At 39.8% G+C, this 20,266-nt stretch overlaps 1 protein-coding gene across 1 annotated transcript; it reads left to right on the forward strand.

The window, feature by feature from the left end:
* The first annotated feature begins 235 nt into the window (after positions 1–235).
* smchd1 (structural maintenance of chromosomes flexible hinge domain containing 1) lies at positions 236–20,145 on the forward strand. The gene is made up of 48 exons (XM_079576366.1): positions 236–272; positions 374–599; positions 1,391–1,466; positions 4,586–4,744; positions 4,828–4,910; positions 5,014–5,138; positions 5,212–5,326; positions 5,742–5,861; positions 5,949–6,115; positions 8,204–8,309; positions 8,382–8,607; positions 8,673–8,799; positions 8,871–9,057; positions 10,246–10,443; positions 10,514–10,633; positions 10,779–10,888; positions 10,958–11,040; positions 11,136–11,246; positions 11,330–11,407; positions 11,486–11,605; positions 11,675–11,816; positions 11,890–11,992; positions 12,080–12,152; positions 12,234–12,373; positions 12,455–12,580; positions 12,657–12,881; positions 12,983–13,125; positions 13,236–13,321; positions 13,391–13,509; positions 13,613–13,816; positions 13,920–14,048; positions 14,121–14,200; positions 14,319–14,476; positions 14,549–14,664; positions 14,737–14,798; positions 14,867–14,954; positions 15,065–15,196; positions 15,847–16,005; positions 16,074–16,203; positions 16,342–16,461; positions 16,552–16,637; positions 16,713–16,829; positions 17,241–17,419; positions 17,893–18,002; positions 19,157–19,227; positions 19,300–19,468; positions 19,553–19,708; positions 19,839–20,145. The coding sequence occupies exons 2-48, from the start codon at positions 441–443 to the stop codon at positions 19,940–19,942; spliced, it is 5,997 nt and encodes a 1,998-aa protein (XP_079432492.1). The 5' UTR covers positions 236–272; positions 374–440; the 3' UTR covers positions 19,943–20,145.
* Positions 20,146–20,266: the final 121 nt, after the last annotated feature.

Genomic DNA, 20,266 nt, shown 5'->3' on the forward strand with positions numbered 1-20,266 from the left:
AAGTAGAATACACCCATGGACAGGTAAATTAGCAAGTACTGTCAATGGGTCTACCACACTAAAGAAGACCAATCACCTTCTAAAGAATAATAACCTCGAACGCACCACCCGCACTACCGTACTGCTCGACACACCGTGCAAACGGTTTCCTAACTAGCTGGATCACAAACAGCAGCTGTACTTGGGGAGGTCCCTCCTTCCAGGCCTTTCCATTTTGGAAAACAGAAACTTAGCCAAATCTTGGCAAGTGCATCCATGGTGATATTGCTCTTGTGAGTCAACTTTAGTTCAGCAGCCATTACCGGTTCTAACGTGTACTTGAAGAAGCAATTTTATGTTTGTTGTCGTGATGCCTGCACGTTGTTGTGTTCAGCTCACATGACTGGCGCAGAAGAACATAGTACACAGTGATCTGAGCTGTCGGGACACGAGTGCAGAAGATGTCGAGACGAAGTGTACCCGAGGCTCGTCCCATCGGTTCCGAGAGACCGAAAATCGTTTGCGTCTTTGACCGACGTTTTCAGGAGAGCGTGACCCGAGAACAGCTGCTGGAGACGAGTGGTTTGGACCTGAATGCTTTCCTTCGCATCCTCTCTCAGGCAATTGCACTCTTTTGTGTTTTTATGTTTGTTAACCAATATTGAAGTGGATTTTGCATCAAACACTGGCATTCGTAACAAAAAAGTAGCTGTAGAGTGAGCCTGAAAACATGATCATTCTTTTTCGCACTGCACGTTTCCAACCAAATTTAGATAATTGCGTACACCTGAGAAGAAAATAAGGTGTTATTGTAAAATAGATCATATCTGCATTGAGATTAGATGTAGACCTATACAAAAACAAAACAAAACTTAAATGCGTTACTAAAGCATGATTATAAAGTTAGATGATTGAAGTCAAAAAACAAACTTGGGCCCTTAAAAAATAATGAATAGAAAATTAGCTCCTTTCATTTTGTTTGCAATTTCCAAATGGAAGTAGGAACTAATTTGCAACAGAGATACTGTAAATTATTCCAGTTCTTGATTTGTAAATGAGTATTTTCAGGAACACTTTTGGGCTGATGTGATGGATTGGGGGAACAGGCCAGGATTAAAGACTTGGGTCCAACTCTGTATCCTCACTCTTCCAAAATAAGCGTGAGCACTCGCAAAGAATACATGACATTTAAACACCATTATATCTCATCAAATCTTTGCCGGATCCTCCTAAATATTTCCCGGATCCTTTACCCTGAAAAACTGAAAATTGGGGGGAAATGCGTTCCCACAAACGGGGGATCAAATTAAGCACTGAATTAGTCAATAGATTAGTGTATTGTTTTGTTTTTGTCAACCCCATAATGGTAGAAATGTGTATGATTTGTACTTTTCCCCCTCTTTTTTTGCAGAAATTTTCAGTAAAGGCTACGGAAACCTTTGTTTTGGTCACAACAGAGAGGCAGATTCTGGATGCTGACGAATTTTGTAAGTTAAGCAACAGTTGACATAGTAACATGTAACAAGTCAGTGAGCAAACTCGGCTGTGTGGACTTTTTCCTGTTTTTGATTGCACTTGTTATTGATCCAGCACACTGGTTGTGCACTTTGAATGCGTTTGTTTCCTCGCTGTGGAGGAGGGTGTAAGCTGCATGCTTACCTTGTTTATTTTTATATGTTGTAATGCTTGGTGCAGCCCTGTGAGAAACCTCTTCTTGTGATATTGGGGCGATACAAAACGACTTGGATTTGATTTAAATCTGTCCTCTGGAGAAGATTGAAAATGGACAATTATCAGCAACTAACTCTTTTTTTTATGCATTTGTTTAAAACACAGAAACTTAAAAAAAAAATAAAAAAAATCTCTTTAAAGGTGCAATATGCAACTTTATATGCAGAAAAAAGAGTTGATGTTTGCAGGTTGTAGAACATAACAACAGATGTTTTGCTCTCTTGATGGAAAGTAAAGGCACCATGCGGACCACTCATACAGCCGCTATTTTTGTTAGTGTTGATAAAATTAATATTTCAGCATTTCTGGGGACATTCTCAATAGTGATAATCAAGCAATGTTTTTGCAAACCATCTGAAATGTTGCAGTTGTCGCTTAATTCCAGAATTTACTTAAAAATAAACAGAAATATAAGTTACTTCTACCATCTTCAGTTTTTGCGGCTTTATTTTCTTTCGTGTCACCGATGATACGCTAATTATTAGTTTTTCATTTCATTCAACAATTTCTATGGGATCTTCATGACGACCTCACAATATATTTAACATTACGGCATATTAGGGCTGGGCGATATGGACCAAAAGTCATATCCCGATATATTTTGGTTGAATATCGATATACTATATATATCCCAATATTTTTTACGCAAAATGAGAGCTGTGAAATTAAATGTTAAAGGGGCTAGATGCAAGTTTTAGCATTTTAGACTACTGCCACCTCAGGTCTTATGTGTAACTGCACCTTCTACACTGCGTTCCAAATTATTATGCAAATTACATTTTTCTAAGATTTTCTAAATTGTCGACTAAAATGAAATGAGAGTCAGCATAATTTTTAAGTCTTTAACTGGTAGAGGATCATTTAAATGTGGTGGAAAAAATCTCCCAGTGATAACAGTATTTTTTTCAAAAATAAATATAGTAAAAACCTCAATCCACTGTCATCGTTTCAATACATTTTAAAGCTTGTAATTACCTGAAAATTGTCATTTGTTGAATTTGTAGCACTAGGTGGTCATATTTACTGAAATCAGAAGCTATTTCAATCAAAAAAATATTAACAGGTCAAGTTATATTTTACCAAAGGAGCCCTTGTGTGATAACAGCTTAAAAATTCTTAAATCCATTAAAATTGTGAGTTTTTGGACAGGATGTTAGAATAGCCTCCCAGAGCTGCTGTTTGGATGAAAACTGCCTGCCACCCTCATAGATGTTTTTTTTGTTGAGGTCAGGGGAGGAGGGGCTCCACATCATGAGTTTCTCTCCTTTCCTGCCCATAGCAGCCAGTGATGCAGAGGTATTCTTTACAGCAGGACATGGGGCGTTGTCATGATGAAGAGGATTTTGTTCGGGAAAGCACGGCTCTTCTTTTTGTAGCATAGAAGAAAGTTGTCAGTCAGAAACTCCACATATTTTTTAAAGGTCATTTTCACACCTTCAGGGAGCCTAAAAGGGCCTAAAGGGGCCGACCAGCTCTCTCCCCATGATTCTGGCCCAAAACATGACTCCGCCACCTCCTTACTGACGTCACATCCTTGTTGGGACATTGTGGCCATTCACCAACCATTCACTACTCCATTGATTTGACCATCCAGGGTTACACGGCCTCATCAGTGAACAAGACTGTTTGAAAATGAGCCCTCATGTATTTCTGAGCCACTGCAGCCGTTTCTGTTCATGAACATTCAATTAACCGTTTAGGGGAGGCCCGGATAGAAGGTTTATGCACAACTGCAGCCTCTGGAGGGTCCTACACCTTGATGTTCGGGAGACTCCAGAGGCACCAGCAGCTTCAAATACCTGAATGCTGCTTTATAGCATCTGTTCTAATAATCTGATGTGTTTGTCTGGCAGAAACCGTCCATATTGTGCCTTTATCTGCACAAACCCGAGTGTGCTCTGAATCATCCACAAATCTCTTATCAGTATGATGATTACACCTAATATTTCATGAAATATTGAAGGTTTTCATACCTAGACCAAGGCATTGAACTATTTCACGCTTTTCATCAGCAGAAAGACCCTTTTTCTTTCCCATATTGCTTGAAAATGATGATCTGCATAATAAAGTGGAACACCCTTTTTCAGTAGTTTTTCCCTAAACTGGGCTTAACCTGAAAACTAATCATCCCAGGTCTCTGAGATTAATGTCAGTGATTCAGAGAGCCCCGAGACACCATACCATCCATGAGTTTCATTATTATTATTATTTTTTTTACCTTTTTGACACAAAAGTACAATTTGCATAATAATTTGGAACGCAGTGTATATTAAGCTTGTGCATGATGGCACTTCAGACTGAATTAACACCTTTTTGAGTGACAGTGCAGGATTTTAGAGGCAGTTGTGGTGAACAGGCCTGGGCTCATTCTACACATTAGGACATTGCTGGAACATGTAGGGGGAGGAAAATACATAATTTTGACATTTTTAAACTCTATAGTCCCTTTAAGTCAAAGCCAAATACGAGTAGTTTTATTGAAAACCTAAAATAAAATGTAAACATAAACACTGTATAACAAAGCTCCGTAAGGTGCATATTTAAATAAAAAAATATCTTAAATAAAAATGGCCTAGGAAATAAAATAGGGCGATCTTTTTCTGAGGGCAGCATTTATACATAAAGAGATAACAAAATAAACTGCTCAGTTGAAGATAAGCTTTTTAGAAATCGGCTTGAGATTACCTGTTTCTTTTTGGTATCTTAAGAGCTTATCTGAATTTGAAATATCCCGATATACACGATATGGTTTGATTCCATCTCTCATTTAAAAATATATTGATATATCTTAAATATCAATATATCGCCCAGCCCTACGGCATATACTGTAAATGAACCGACATGTTCTCAGTTAATTTCCCTTGTTTTGTTACAGTGCGATTACAAAATGGAGCCACTCTGTACATGTTGCAGAGGCAGGACCAAACACTTGAGACGCCCGCTGAGGAATTTATTAATTTCACCCCACATCACGACACAATGGTGGAGAGTGGCACATACAAATATTACGACAGTGAGGGCAAGAAAGCACTGCGTAAGTATCGATGTGTTGCAAGTTCACCACTGTAATCTGCAGAGTTGGTTATTCACTCTGTTGTGTTTATCTTATTTATCCAGCGTATGCTCTCGCTGATTTGATTGACAACGCACTCACAGCCACAGCAAATAACACTGGAGTGAGAACAATCGAAATACGAATGGTTGGCTCAAAAAAATATTAAATGCAAATCCAATTTACGATCAAGCTTTACTGTCTGATGAATCTTGAAACTTAATCGTTGCTTTGTGGGTCATTTCTCTCAGGTTTTAGATGAAAACCAAGGAAAAGCAGCAGTCATTGTGTTAGACAATGGATGTGGTATGACCTCTAAACAACTCAACAACTGGGCAGTTTACAAACTTTCCAAGTTCACAAGGGATTCACAAAGGTATTGCAACTGTTATTGATAAAGAGTTCCCTCAAGCTTGAACATGTGATCACATGTGATCATCTTCTTGCAGTAATGAAGGCGGCTATGTTCGCCCTGTCCATTTCCCCCGGAGTCTCAACAGCGACATATCATACTTTGGAGTTGGAGGAAAACAAGCAGCGTTCTACATCGGAAAGTCTACCAGGGTAAAATGAAATGTGTTACAATGGACAGGCCTTTCAGCTTTTCACCATGATGATATTATGTTAATATCTTCATCAAAACATACATTGAGTGGTGTGTTTATATGCAGAAAGAGCAGCTTTACTCTAGGGCTGATAAGTGTGACACCACACACAATAACCAAAATTCTCACCTTTTATCTGAATCTCCTGATGAAATAGCAACAGATAAAAGGCCCAAAACTGTTTTACACCAGGAATAACATATCACCATTTCTCTGGGCAAAATTAAGATATTTTTATATTTGAAATAAGCCTTGATTGTGTATGAACAAAATGATTTGCTTTACTAAAGAAAAATAGAGTGACATCCTCACTAAATAATCCCATTGACTTGTACTGTAAAAGTTTAATCTTTCGTCTTTATATTTGTTTTTAGATGATCAGTAAATCGCTCAACTCCCCTGATGTGCATGAGCTTGTTTTGTCCAAATCATTGTTTGAGGAAAATGAGAAGAACAAAGAAGACACTTACAGCACAACAATTCTAAATCGAAAAGTAAGGCTTATATCAATTTCAAGGATACAGGATTTATTTGAGTATGCAGTTGTCTAATGTGTGATGTGCTTGACCTTTCCTGCTCAGCCCGGTGACTTTGCACACATAAACAAGTCTCAGGAACAGTTCCTTCAAGATCTCATCGCCGAGGAATGCACCAAAGAGAGCTTCACTGCGGTTGTTATCACAGAGGTGCTCCCGGAGCATATTCACTTTCTGAAAGAGGAGTTCGACGTGTGGACCAGGCAGCTCGCGTGAGTGTGGTTGAAGAAAATAAGTCATTCACATTCACACATAGGCAAGAATTTGTTTACTTTGGTAGTTATCGCTATTGTAGATAATTTAGGGGCCATTTTACAAGATGGCTGGCGCATATATTGGATTAGTATTTTCTGAAATGACCACAAATTCTTATCATACATCCAAATCTACTTTATTTCAATCAATTTATTTTCTCTAAACCCTCAAATTGCAATAACATTTGCCTCCATGGAGCTTTAAAGTATTACTAACTTGATCAAACATGTGAGACCACAGGCCAAACAGCAGCACTCAGTGTTATGGCAGTCCATTCTGAATAAGTGGGTCTTAAGTCTAGACTTAAAAAGTGGCTGGTCAATAATGACTCACAGCTCAACTGAGAGCGAGTTCCACAGTTTGTGCCACTGCCTGGACCAGGACATGGGCCCATCCAACATCTGAGAGGAGGACCACAGATATGTAAGGATTAAGCAACTCGGGGCCGTGCATTAGACGGTTATAATGCACGAAGCGGAGTGAAGAACTGCGCGTCGTGGTGTTACTCCGCGAAGTGCATTATAACCGTCTAATGCACGGCTCCGAGTTGTTTAATCCGCTTATACCAGGGTCCCACAAACGTAACATTTATAATAAATATTTGTTTCATTTACTAAAGTCACTAAATATGCCAGACCACCGGGACTATTTTATGTGGGTTATTAGCCGGTCACTGAAGGCTCGTCTCAGAGCGAGTTTTTACGAGGATCTCAGTCAGGCTCAACGACACAACATCAGCACAGAATCACAACACAACAGGACTAACCCGGCACTTTTCCGTGGAAGTAAACACCGATATGCGGCACTCGTGGGCAGGAGTTATTTCACTTTTACGCTGTTTAACCTGAAGCTAGCTAGCTAGCTCAACCAGCTCAACTGTTTATGGAAACAGCTGCGGTGGAGTCGCTCACACCTGGGCCCCACGAAACTGAAACTTTATGTTTGACTTTACTAATCCAGACAAATATGTTTAAATGCAGGATCATTTTATGTACGCCTTAAAATCATGAATAGTGCCTGAACTGTTTTCAATAGAAATGGAAAGCTCATATTTTATTAACAGTAGCTAACCTAGCTGCTCACTCTCCTCTACTTCACATTTATCAAACATTTTGTTTTGGCCAAAAGCGTTGAAATTAACCACAAAATCCATCTCATACGTTCCTGTCAGTCACTAATTACGCCTTTATCTGATTCAGCTGTGTCATACGTTGCTATGACGATGCCACAGCGGAGTGATATCCCAGTGATTTAACTACCGGACTACGTGTGCGGTTATACGAAAATAATGCACGCTTGTTAGCCCCCACCAGCCAATCAGAATCGAGTATTCACCCAGACCATGGTATAAAGGGAGTTTAAATGTTTCATTCAGTTTGATGCGTCCTTATCATGGCAAAGAAACCTAGAACATTTTTTAAAAATATTTTTTGTAATTTATCACCATCCTGCTCAAATGTATCAAAAACAGTTTCACTAAATGTCAGCACAACTTCTGAAAACTGACATGCACCTTTTCATTTCATTTAGGATAAATATTGGTAGATATGTATCGAAATGAGTATTTATGTTGTTAAAAAAGCCTGTCATCCCAGGCCTAAAACTAGTCATAGCAAGTAGTAACAGTAAAATGGATACGAATAAATAAATCAAACTAAATAATAGATAAATGCACCTCCTACTTTAGGGCTCACATTCACCAAATTCACAACCTTCCATGGATGGATGGGTTTCATGTAGGGAGTTTCTGAACACTCAAACACATTGCTTTATTCATTCCCTCCATAATTTGCTGTGTCACTGGTGTTGCTCCCATGTTCACTGCATCTTTCATCCTGGTAGTGCTAGACATCATATATTCTCACCCTCTGCCCATTCCCTCGCTCTCTCCTCTCCCTTCTTTACCCCTTATTAATTCTGCAATTGTTGAGTCTAGACCTAAAGGGCCTTTCCAGTACAAAAGAACAAAGTCAATGTTTTTGTGCTTGTAGCCCAAAGCTGAAGCTGAAAATTTGCCCCACTAACTGGTGCATGTGATTTTTCAGGCACATATATCACTATTATATCCACGGGGTTGATGGAAATATTAAGGTAACAGTTCCTAAAGCAAACAGCTCTGACTCAAATAAAATGCCCAAGATTGATATTCTGGTGAGTTCCTTTGGAGAATTGCAGATTTTATCTTTCTTGAGTGTTTTTAAAATTGTAATATTGTTTCAATAGATCAGTTTCCAGACAAAAAGTCGGGCTCCTAATGTGCTTAATCTCCGAAACATCGACACAGATTTGCAGAGCCAGTATATAAAAGCTGCCGTTTCTACATTCGAGTTCAAAGCCTTTACTAATCCAGAGGCGGGCATTGTGGAGGGCGTCATACGATACCACCCTTTCCTCTACGAGAACGAGACCTATCCGGAGGACCCTGACGCTGAGCCTGCTAAACATAAAGGTATTTCAAGGTATTTGATACATGTTCATAAATAGACTTTTAACAATCATTATGTTTGTCCTTAGATCATATTGAAGATGATGAGGATTATGGAGGTGACTATGTCAAGGTCATTCGTGAAAAAAAAAGAAAAAAGCCAATCTTTGAATGCTTTTGGAATGGACGTCTTATTCCTTACACCGCGATATCAGAGTAAACTGGACAGCAGTAAACATAAAACACCAACATGAATTTCATAAAAATTAACCTTTAAACTTTTTCAGATTTGACTGGTGCAGCCCATCTCAAGGTAAAAAGGAAAAAGTGCCGCCTGAGTGCTACAATCGCTTCTCTGGCGTGCTCTTCACAGATGATACATTCAAAGTCACTGAAAATAAACTGACCTTCATCGACTTGGAAAAGAAGCTGAAAAACAAGGACACTCTCTTTTCTTTCGTCCTTAACGGACAGGTCAGTCCTCCATAAATTAACTTTCAATCACAAAATAATATGAATTGTGCATCCCCGGAGGCCCATCTACAGATATTGAGCTAAGTTCATTGTCAGAATCACCTACTTAGCAGGAGGATTAACCTATTATGCATGTTTTGGGTTTGCTCATCAGTCGTCTGTCCATATGTTCAGTAATCAGATTGTGAGTTGCCTATACACTGTTATAGGACCTGAATGCAGTTCATTATTTAACATCCTGAGTCTTTTAATCAAGCAAAAGGGAGAACTGAGAGTACAGGTGTTGAATGTATTATTGAACGCTCAGCCCCTAGATGCAGATTTTATTTGTTGGTTTATTTGGTCGGGACAGTGCATGTTAATGAACATACATGGGTCTCATGCATGTGAACAAGCCACACCGGATTGTAGCCTTGGGCTACTTTCCATCTGTTGTCCCGCATGTGCACTCTCAAACACACTCTCATTCATCCTGACCTATTGTACATGTTTTTAGTCGTAGGGGAAACCGGAGTACCCGGAGGAAACCTACGCAGCCACGGGGAGAACATGCAAACTCCACACAGAAAGACCCCCGTCCCCTAACAGCACTTAGCAAGACACTGAACTTTAGCTGGGCATTAACCTTTTCCTCTGCACTTTTTTATTACCCTAACAGCAGTTCGCAAGACCTGTGCATGAGACTTTGATGTAGTGAAGTTTACTCTTTGTGTGAGAAGCATCTGCTGAAACACAGATAAAGCCACACCAGAACTTAAAACTCCCGTTAACGTCCAAAATATGACCATTTCAGATCATGTTTGTACAACTTACAGATCATGTTATTTCATGACTAATTGGTATCGTCTAAAATCATGATCATTTGGTAGCATTGCTATCATGTACTTTTGTGATAAATGGGTTTCATGTAAAAATAATAATTTTGTATCACAAAAAAATGTGATCTGTATCTTTTACGAACATGAAATGATCTTGTCATCACTTGCCACTTATTATTTTTCCACATACCTTGTGCAACACTTTTCTAAAACCTCAAGATGAAAAACTGAAAGTCTGCGGAGATGTAGCGTATGTCAATAGTGGGAGTGGATTCAAGGAAATTATTATTTCTACAAGCAGTTTGAATCTATTATCTGTGAAAGTAAAAAGGAAATAAACTGCAGTTCTCATCATGACTGATTTTCACAGAAACAAAGGACCAACCTCCAGAGGGAATTTAACCAGTGGCTAGAAGGGTGTCACCAACAATTTGACAAACAAATTAAATTTAAGGGTTTTTTGAAAACGATTACTCGGACAGACATACAAACAAAGAAGAATCAGCACCCATGGGCTACATTCCAGTCAGTAGAATGGGATGGCAGAGTTTTTAAGGCTGATCAGTATGTAAGTATCGGAGTTCACTGTACGTTCTTGTAAGAGACATTTAATGTTTATCATTGTATTTCAAAAATAGGTCAAGACTCAGAAAACTCTTCCTGTTTACTATGGCAAAGTAATATGCTTCATGTTCTATGGACATCACGAAGACAATGCAGATGTCTTTGCTTCTGGAGGCCAAGTGGAAATTTGTTTGGTAAGTGTTCAGCAAGTTGCAATTTATTTAAATGATTGAACGTAGCACAATGACTTAGAGCAATGACTTGGAGCGCCACAAGTACATCGACATGAATATTTAAGATTTCAGATATTGCAAATGCTAAATTTTGTCTGTTTTGCAGGAACCCAAAGGACTTTACAAGTGCACAAAAATCATACCGCTATCCAAACTTGACAGAAGTGCCACAACTGCAGAAATTAAGAAAAGCATTGAGAATGACGCTTCAGTCAAGTCAGTAAATTACATATTACACTAATCAAAAAAATGAATAAAATGTATGTAACGGGTTCTGTCTGATAGGCTTCCAAACAAGCTTCAAGTGTTTTGGCCGAAAGAGAACCCATGGAACGACAACAGCACTCAGCTTGCTGGGACTGTATTGGGTATATATGATGTGCCTCAGTCTGTGGGAATGTATTTAAAAAACATTTCCATTACTCACTGAATGTCAGAATTTGCTAAACACTAATTCTCATAGGACCAATACAAGTCCAAATTGTAAACAAAAAGGGCCAGACGATTTCAAGGATATCACCAGGGAATCGAGACGGAAGAAAACTGTCCGTCGAGCTCAAGTTAATGCACCACGGTAAGATATCGGTCTCTAGAGCTCTAAATTTAAGGTTTTGAATTCATTTCAGTGAATTAACCTTCGAGTGTTGAATTCAACAGTTCCTGGTGGAGAGCGAACGGTTTTCGCGTATGTTGCTCAACAAAGTCCCAAGTGGGGATTTTGGTTCAATAAGATTGGTATGGTATCTTTTTTTATGATTTCTTATTGTGAGATAATGACACTTCCTGCAAAAAATGGGATGTTTGTTTTTATAGAGAACTTTGTGGAGCTGGGAAAATACACTTTGTACTTACAAACAGTTGTAGCTGACGACAAAGCTTCCGAGTCTGAAGATTGCCAACTTCCACATTATAAACTTCGGTTTACCATCACAGGTAAGGGGAATGCGTTTTTGATGCCTCCCAGTCGGACGCACTTTAATGAATCCCTCCTACCTTTGGCAGAGGGCAAGGCAGAGCAGTTTGACGTGGGTGCATTGAGTCACTTCCGTATTGGGGTTCCTTTTGATATGCCACTGCAGTTGAAGGACATTTATGGCCATCCTGTTGAAGCCATCTCAGACCTGGTACCTGTTCTTCAGTGCAGGTGGATTAAACTGTATCTTCGTTTATCAAAATTGTTTATATTTAATCACTAACACTTTGCTTGTGTTTTGTAGAGGCTTGAATATAACTTATGGTGGAGTAAAATGTGAAGGGAAAATCCTTTTGATCCAAAATGTTACAGCAATTGGAAAACTCAAAGATTCTCTACAACCAAACGTTGGTGAAAATTTTAAAGTTAAATGTTTGTCACAAGTTCCCAATTCATGCGTTTAAAACTGTTTTCCATAATTATTGTTCGTGTAGCCTTTTGACCTCCTGGTGACACTGGAAGGTCTCAAAGAGCACTCCAAAACTTTGAGGATCCATCTACTTCCTGGTAAAAACATAATTCAAATCAGTTAGAGTTTTGACTAAAAATAGCTATATGCTCTTTTTTTTTTTTTTTTTTACGTTGTAGGTAAACCGCACGCCATTCATGTGCTCCCAAAAGATGAGCCCATCCAAGTTGAGAATGGCGAGACAGTCGAGTTTCATGTTACAATTCAAGATGAGGCTTGTAACGCCACTGCTTGTGCCAGAACCAATGCACTATGTCAGGTGTAAAATCTGCGTTCATTATACACCGCAGTCTCCTGTAACAGCCACAGTGAGATTACAATCAGTGTGTTGTCGCCGTAGGTCCCTGGTCACTCATCAGCACAAATAAACTGCTCATCTGGAATTGGTATTCATGTGACAAAACCCATCAAAGTGTCCATTGTCAATGGAAAACCCAAACACCTGAAAGTTCAATTCAGTCTTCCGGTATGTGTCGCATGGCTACAAATTTACCCTTGTTGGTTCAGAACATTTTAAGTGTATTGTGGCTTCTGTCTTTCAGAGTCGCAGCAATATTAAAGAGGTCATACGTGAGCTGCTTATTCTCCCCAGTAAACGAGCCCATCGCATGGAGCTCTATCAACAGGACGATGAATGCCTAATGCTGAAAAACAATGACAAGATCAAATGGATGGCTGGAAGTGTCCTGGAAAACCTCTACTTTAAGCTTCGCGATGAATCCAATGCAGAAGTTGCTCTCACGGCTGCAGTGGCTTCTAAGATTAAGGTGTTTTGTGGAATATATTAATTGCAGAATAACTCAAGTAATGCTTTCCATTAGGCAGTAAAAATCCAAATGAAAGCAATTGGTTAACGCGTGTTCTGTAGGTTAACTGGACTGGGAACATGAATCAAGAAGAACTCATTAAGGGCAAGCTCCCAGATGTTCACGTACCGACTAAAGTTTGTGAAGAGCATTTTTACCAAGTGTCCTACCAAGAGCAGAGTGTCTCCTTCTCCTTCACTATAGTGTAAGTTTCGTATTTACTTCAAACAGACATTGCTAACCAAAGGCACTAGAGAGGCGGAGGGAGAAAATACTCAGATACTAGTATTTGACATGAATTTTAACTTTTTCTAGACCAATTCCAGATGAGCCAGCAGGATTAAAAGCAACTGTTCCTAATTGTGCAGCGAGACTTGGGGAGAGTTTACCTGAGCCCATCAGTGAGTACATTGTATTTGAAGTAAAGGCGTTGGATTCACGGTATATAACCAGTATGGTTTTGCCTGCAGTCCTGGAACTCGTGGATCAGTACGACAATGTTACTGCTACACTGACCCCTTCCTGTGTGGAGCAAATCACAGCAGAGGGCGAGAGTCTGGATAAAACACACATAAGATTTAAGTTTCAGGTGAGAAGACTCGTCCTTGAGTCAAGGCATTTACATAATGATCATCATTCATACAAATTTTACCATCACAGTCAATGTACATCATTCCCTGGTGTCTCATCAGAAGGACAGCTGCTCTGTTCGGGTGACTGGAGTGTGCTTCACTGGTGGGACTCCAGGATACAGAGAGATGAGCCTGACCTTCAGAAGTTTTACTTGCCAGGTCAAACTCAAAGTGGCTGCAGGAATACCCTCAAAGCTTAACCTTGCCCACGGGCCAACAGAGGCAAGTACCACGTTTACAAATATGGTTCTTAAAACAGCCAGGGCCTTATAATGATTACATTTAAACAAAAAATATGTATTGTACTGTCTGCATGTACTGTATATCCCTCGAGACCATCTTAAACATAATTTGTGTATCCTCTTAGCCTTTGCATGTTTATAACGGAAGTGGCATCCCAATTCCGTTCTTAATCCAACTGTGTGACAAGTGGGACAATCCCTCTCCAGACCAGCGGGTTGTGGTCAAAATGTGGCCTTCACCATCCGATTTAAAGGTGTGTTTCTGAATAGCTGCCAGCTAGTTTCATCATGAGCATATATTTACAAAGAGCCTTTTCTGATTGTAGGTTGACGCAAATGTATCATCCCAGCCAGTGAATGTACGGGGGCAGGCTTCCTTCACAGTGATGTGTGTGAGTGGACCAAAGTAAGAAAAAACCACAAGGGGGCACTGTTTATGAAACACTGCCACTGCTTTCTTCAAGTTCTTCAGATTCCGGATGTCTGTTCTAGTATCTAAAAAAGTTCCTTCCTTCTTTCATAAGGGGATACTATCAGCTGAACTTTGAAGGAATCTTCAATAGGGAGCCAATAGAAGGACCATGTGTGAATCTGACAGTCCTCCCTGATCCCAATAAACCCGCCTGCCTGAATGTGCTGTATGATACTACGGTCACTTTTGCAGCTGGAGAGTTGTTTCCAGGTTGTTCTTGCTAAAATATGCTGGGTCTAGTTGTGTGCTTTCTGATGATTAACAGCATTTTCTTTGTTTTAGTATTTGTAGTGACTGTAATGTCTGATGAAGGCAGCCCAATCACACATTTTAACCCAGCAGCTGTGTCTATGTTGTGTTGGAAGGGAGTCCTCGCTGGAAAAACACCCCCAAATACTGTAAGTGTCACATCCATAAGCAGCTGTGAGGCTCAAATGATGCATATTATTTACCTATATCATTCCGCCCAGGCCTTGGAGTTTCAGTGCAATAAACCCTTGGAAAACGAAAATGCAAGCTCTTTCTATTTCAGGTATGATTTTTTTATTTTTTATTATTGTGTGTTACATGGTATGTGACTGCTTTTGTTTCGGGTCGTAGAGAAAAACCTATCCCGGAAGATGCTGGAAAATACACCGTTCAGTTCTGCCTAAGTGAGCGAAAGAAAATTGCTCTGTATAGTGGGCAGGTGAGTTTCTTCTAAATTTGAAAATTAACAAAATCCCAGCTGCTACGTTAAAATCTTAAGCTTGGCAGGCTTGGTCATAACCAATTCACTGCCATTTTCTTTGTGCCTAGATCATTATAAATGTGGTGCCAAATAAGCCTGTGAAACTGGCCCCTGACAACCCCCCTCCTGCACAAGTCGTTTCTTACTGTCAAGAACTTGCCAAAAGAACCTTGTTGGAGAACATGACTCTAAACATAGTGGTGAGCCGCTAAACTGATCCTTTTCCAAGCTGATAATGGGCTATATGCACAGTGACCCCACGTGATTTCTGCCTGGACAGTCAGCCAGACACTGTCCTTCCTCTCCTTTATCTCTTCCCATTAAAAAAGCAGGTCCCACAGAAATGAAGCAATAGCTTAAGATTTGGTAAAGGACAGCGAGTAAAAGTTAAGATGTGACTGGAGCAGGTTAAAAAAATTACATGAGACGTAACGACTTCACTGGAGGAAACCTCCGTGTTAGCACAAAGTTTTGAACGATCCTGCGCAAAAACGAATCATCCTGTTAGTAGCTTAAATAATATTTACTTATTATCATTTTTCAACACGAGCCTTTAGCTCTAAGATAAAAGCTCCGCCCCTTACGTTACGACAGCTGGCGTTTCCTTCGGGTGCTGGATTCACAGCGAACATGATAATAAGTTGCTGTGACTCCATCAGTAACTCGTTGTCCTTAACCAGATCCTGAGCTATCCCTATATTTGTGTGTGACCCTGCTAATTGTGAATGTAAATGATCGCTGACAGGAAGTACAGCGTCTGGCTGACTGTCCAGGAAGACGTCACGTGGGGAAACTGTGCATATAGCCTATTAGCACTGGATTTGTAATCGTTTTTCCTGGTCACCCTCAGGATCAGTTTGGTAACGCAGCAGGCCAGGGACTGAACGGGGAGGTAGAGATCTGTATAATAAGCCCAAACCGTGAGAGACAGACAGAACAACATCCTTTGTTTGAAGACGAGACTGACAACTTTAAAATCAGGCTGATGGATGGAAAGGCCCACATCAAGGTGCGCTTTTAAATGTGATAAGAAAACCGCCAGAGCATGTTAATCTTAATTGAAAATGTTTTCTACAGAGGCTTGCTGTTATGAAGAATAGTCCAGGTAAAGATGGGGGCGCGTACATGGTCCTCTTCACACCCCTGCTTTCTCCTGCACATCCTGCACCTCTGGATTCCTTTGAGTTTCACTTCAGTTTTTCCAATGGTAAATAATAATCTCATAAATTGTGCTTAATTTTATTTCTGGCATTGGCAGCTTGTTTGTTTGTTGTTGAAATGTTGAAATAGCGTATTTGGTGTGTTTACTACATGTCTGCCGAAGTAACACGTGTCCATATTTTAGATGTGCAGAACCAGGAGAGGCGTGTGGCACTGTCCAGAAAACGAGAGAAAATCAAAGAAACAATCAGGAGATCGACTAGCGACTTGAATGTGTCCAAGCGTATGATTAACGAGTACAGCGGTATAAATACCTAATATATGTGGTGGTGTTGTTTTTTTTGCATTGTTCATAGCTCGTAAATCCATATCTGTAACATTGTCTTTTTATCAGATGCATTGGACGCTGCTAAAAAACATGAGACTTTGGTTAGAAAAGACCTTCTCGAAAGTAACCTGCAGTTACCAGAAAAGCCAACTGTAAGATATTTTTAACTATTGCTCCCACAGGCACTATATACTTCACTATCTTTTTTTTTTCTTTTTTCTTTATAGGCCGCAATGCTTGACTGTATCATAAATAAGAAGATTCAAGAAGCCCACCAAATACAGGCATCACTCCGAACTTGCAGTCTTAATTGCGACTATAAGGAAGATGATGTTTTAGGACCGGTAATGTACTATATATTACGATTCAATTTAATTTATTTCAGCGATTATCAATTGAATCCATATTGTGTGTGTCTTTTCCCTGTGGTTTTCAAATTGGTTGTGCTTGGGCTGCTTTAAGTGGTACACAGGGTCAATTTTAAACCAAAATCATTTTAATTCAAGCAAATTTAACTTATGCTTTAGCAGCGCTTTTTACGTTTTTAGGTGTTCTGGTTTTGACATGGTTTCAACTCTTATTTTATATGTAGTTTAGTCCAATTTACCTCCAGATTTAAAGCTGGTTTAGTCCTGATTTGATGGTTGATTAGGCCTGGTTGTTCCTGGAAAGTCAAATATTACGTTACCAGGTGTGAAAAGTGTGAGAACCACGGATTGAGAGCAACGACAATAGTGAGATGATTTTGACTGCAGGTGGGTCTCTTGGCGCTGGTGGAGAATGATGCAGACGCCTGGGTCATCTCGTGGCAAATCAGAGGTGACATGAACTGCATCATCACTCGAACCACAAAGGCTGCGCAGAGAATATATAAACTCACTAACGGCAACCAGGAGGTTCTGCCCATCGAGGGTATTAATGACATTTGTACAAGGTAGGTCTTTGTAAGGGAAGACATTTTGTTTTCCGGTAGCTGACTGGTTTGTGCTCCCGCGGGGTCCTTTGATCAAATCTCGGACTGGGAAGGGCCTTTTTGTGTGACGTTCGCGTGTTCTCCCCTTGTCTGTGTGGGTTTCTTCTTCCTACAAAACATGCTGGTCAGTTTGGCGATCATCGGCTCAGGACTAACTCTCCATCTGATCTATGCAATTTTGTCGTACAGTTGACAAATGAAAGTAAAAGCAGTTTACCTTTACCTTTTATATTCTAAACATGTAGAATGTAAAGTGGAGATTGTGGCCTTTTTGTTTTGCCTGGGTTTTTATATTTTATGTCATTTATGTCATTTAATTTTTCAAAAAAGCAAAAAGTGCTTCTTGCTAATTGTATTTTACCAAGATTACATTTAATGATTTCGGATTTCAATGGTTTTAGTTGACTACTGTCTTCTCTGTGATATATTTTTAGGCCCCTCCAGCCATTGCCCCACCTCTCTAAAAAATTTAAGACTGCGGGAAACCCAAAGTACGCTGTAGAGGTTCTGAAATACCCAAAACACAAAGAGGAGTGTAAAATTGGTGAGTAAGACTGATGCTCAACTACATGTTGCTTCTGGCAGCCCTCTTGGTTTTAGTCTTTTTGAGACTTCCAGTTTAGTTGACGAAAACTCAAAAAGGTTTTCCAGTTTCAGAAAAAAATAAGTATAAGTATTGAAAATTGGGATTGATGTTGCCAGGTTGTATCAAGCTTTTGACAAACACGTAGCACCAGAGACGTGCTGGGTAATTCACCTTATTCCGCCCCACCCACTTTTGCCACTTTTTGCTTTGTCTTGGCACTTCCGTTGTACAGACACTTCCGGTCGAGCGCGAAGCCCGTTCATTTTAACGGAGAACGAGGGAAAATATTCTGCACTCAAATCTGATTAGTCATTTTAGTCTGTTTAGTCGATTGATTTGTGTAAAATGGTCAACACTGCAGCGTTTCTCAGCACGGCCGAAAAACGTTTTGTTTTTGTGTTGTAACTGATTTTATGTGGACCTCTCCAGTCCCATGTTAGCAGATAGGAGAAAAGGTGCAGAATGCACAATTCATGGCGAACTTCCGGAATAAGGTGAATAGGGAAAGTCGGGACGTTTCTATCTAAATCTCTAAATTCCCGGACTGAATTGAGGTCCCAGCACAGCCCAGCATTACACACACAATAGGCGCAAATGTCATGCATTAATTTCCCTATAGCTGCCTCGCCTCATCCTTTGATCGTCACTTCAAGGTTGTTTATTAACAGTGCACCATCTGCACAAGCATCAGAATGCTGTCTGCGTTCACACTGCCACTGTATTTAATTGGGACAAAACACTTGGTCTTTAGAAAAAAGTCACTGATATCTCTGTACCGCAGCCGCTAACAGTCGATGCAAAGTTTGTGAATGGGGTAGAGAGAACACAGCGTGCGAGTCCGTATGACTTTCAGACGGCAGCTCTGTCACGCCGCTGGTCTTTTCTGCAGCTCAGTGCTTAAGACCTGATTGTGAACACCTAAAATTTTCGTCTCAATAAAAACTCTCCAACACTTCGGCATTAAATAAAATGCCGTCAATGAAATTATTTGTCAACGATGTCAAGAACAGCAACACAGATGCAGCATATAGTACATATCTATTGTATAGAAATGTTTAAGTGGACAATGTTTGGAAATGTTTCTAAAAGTTGGCAACCTTCCTACTCTGCAGTGTTTAGAAACCTTCTGAGTAATACAATTTTGATTGATGACCTGGAGTCTGCAAATGCATACCGACAGATGGTAAGTTAAAGTAGAAACACAATTGTGTATACCTTGCGCTTGTTATTTATGTGTCTGTTAACACTTGTTCAGACTGTGAAGAACAAGATGTCATGTCCCACCATCCTCACCAGAGAAGGACAAAGAATTAGCAGCAAGGGAAAGTTTGGGGGCAGCCAAAACAGAGCCCCTTCCCCGAATCAGCTCGTCATGTTTGGAGCCCACCCACCACCCCACTTAGACAACCTTAAATCTGTCATTGGTAGCACATTGCAAATTTGTTCTTGACCGTTTTGAAATGTATTGCTGTAATTCACTGTCAGTCTGTCCATTCTGATCATTCTAGGTCTGCTAAGAGAGTACAAAGGGGCTCAGGAAAAAATACTTGAATGTGAAGCAAGCTTTACACAAATATGTACTGAAAAACTGAATCTAATCAAGGAGGCTGAGAGTAGTTTGAAGGATTTGAACAGACAACTGGAAGACAATGAGAGACAGTTCGGTATGTCAATGAAAAGTTACCGCTGTGTATGTGTATGATATATTCTGTTTATCATCCTGGATTTTTGAGAATTCTTGCTCAATGTTTATATGTATTTCATTGTACACTTTATTGTTTTCTCTCCTTTCAGCAACTCTTGTTCATCCTGACAAAAGAGTTTGTCCCAGCTCAGAAGGAACATCAGGAATTCCAGCTAAACGAGCAAAGTCAAGATCCTCTGCACAGTTCAGATGATGGCTTGGTTTAATTCTAAGTTTTGTTCATGGTTTTATGAAATGGGAAATGCATACATTTATTTTTGTATTTGTTTTTATGAAATTTCAATGCTAGTGCTTTAAAAATATTTTTGTTTGGTTTTACCCAGTTGATTTTATACTCTTAAGATGGAAAATATCACTTTTTATATACACTTTTTGTAATGGAGAACATTGTTGTAAGCCAACCCTAATAAAGGTTTTGCTAAACGTGCGTTGTGTTTTGCTGATAAACCCTGAAAGATGTTTGTAAGTGCCCAACCACGAGTTGAGATGGCGCGAGGGAGGGTGTGGATTTAAACGT

This window comes from Gobius niger, assembly GCF_951799975.1.
Source record: "Gobius niger genome assembly, chromosome: 18".
Lineage (NCBI taxonomy): Eukaryota > Metazoa > Chordata > Actinopteri > Gobiiformes > Gobiidae > Gobius > Gobius niger.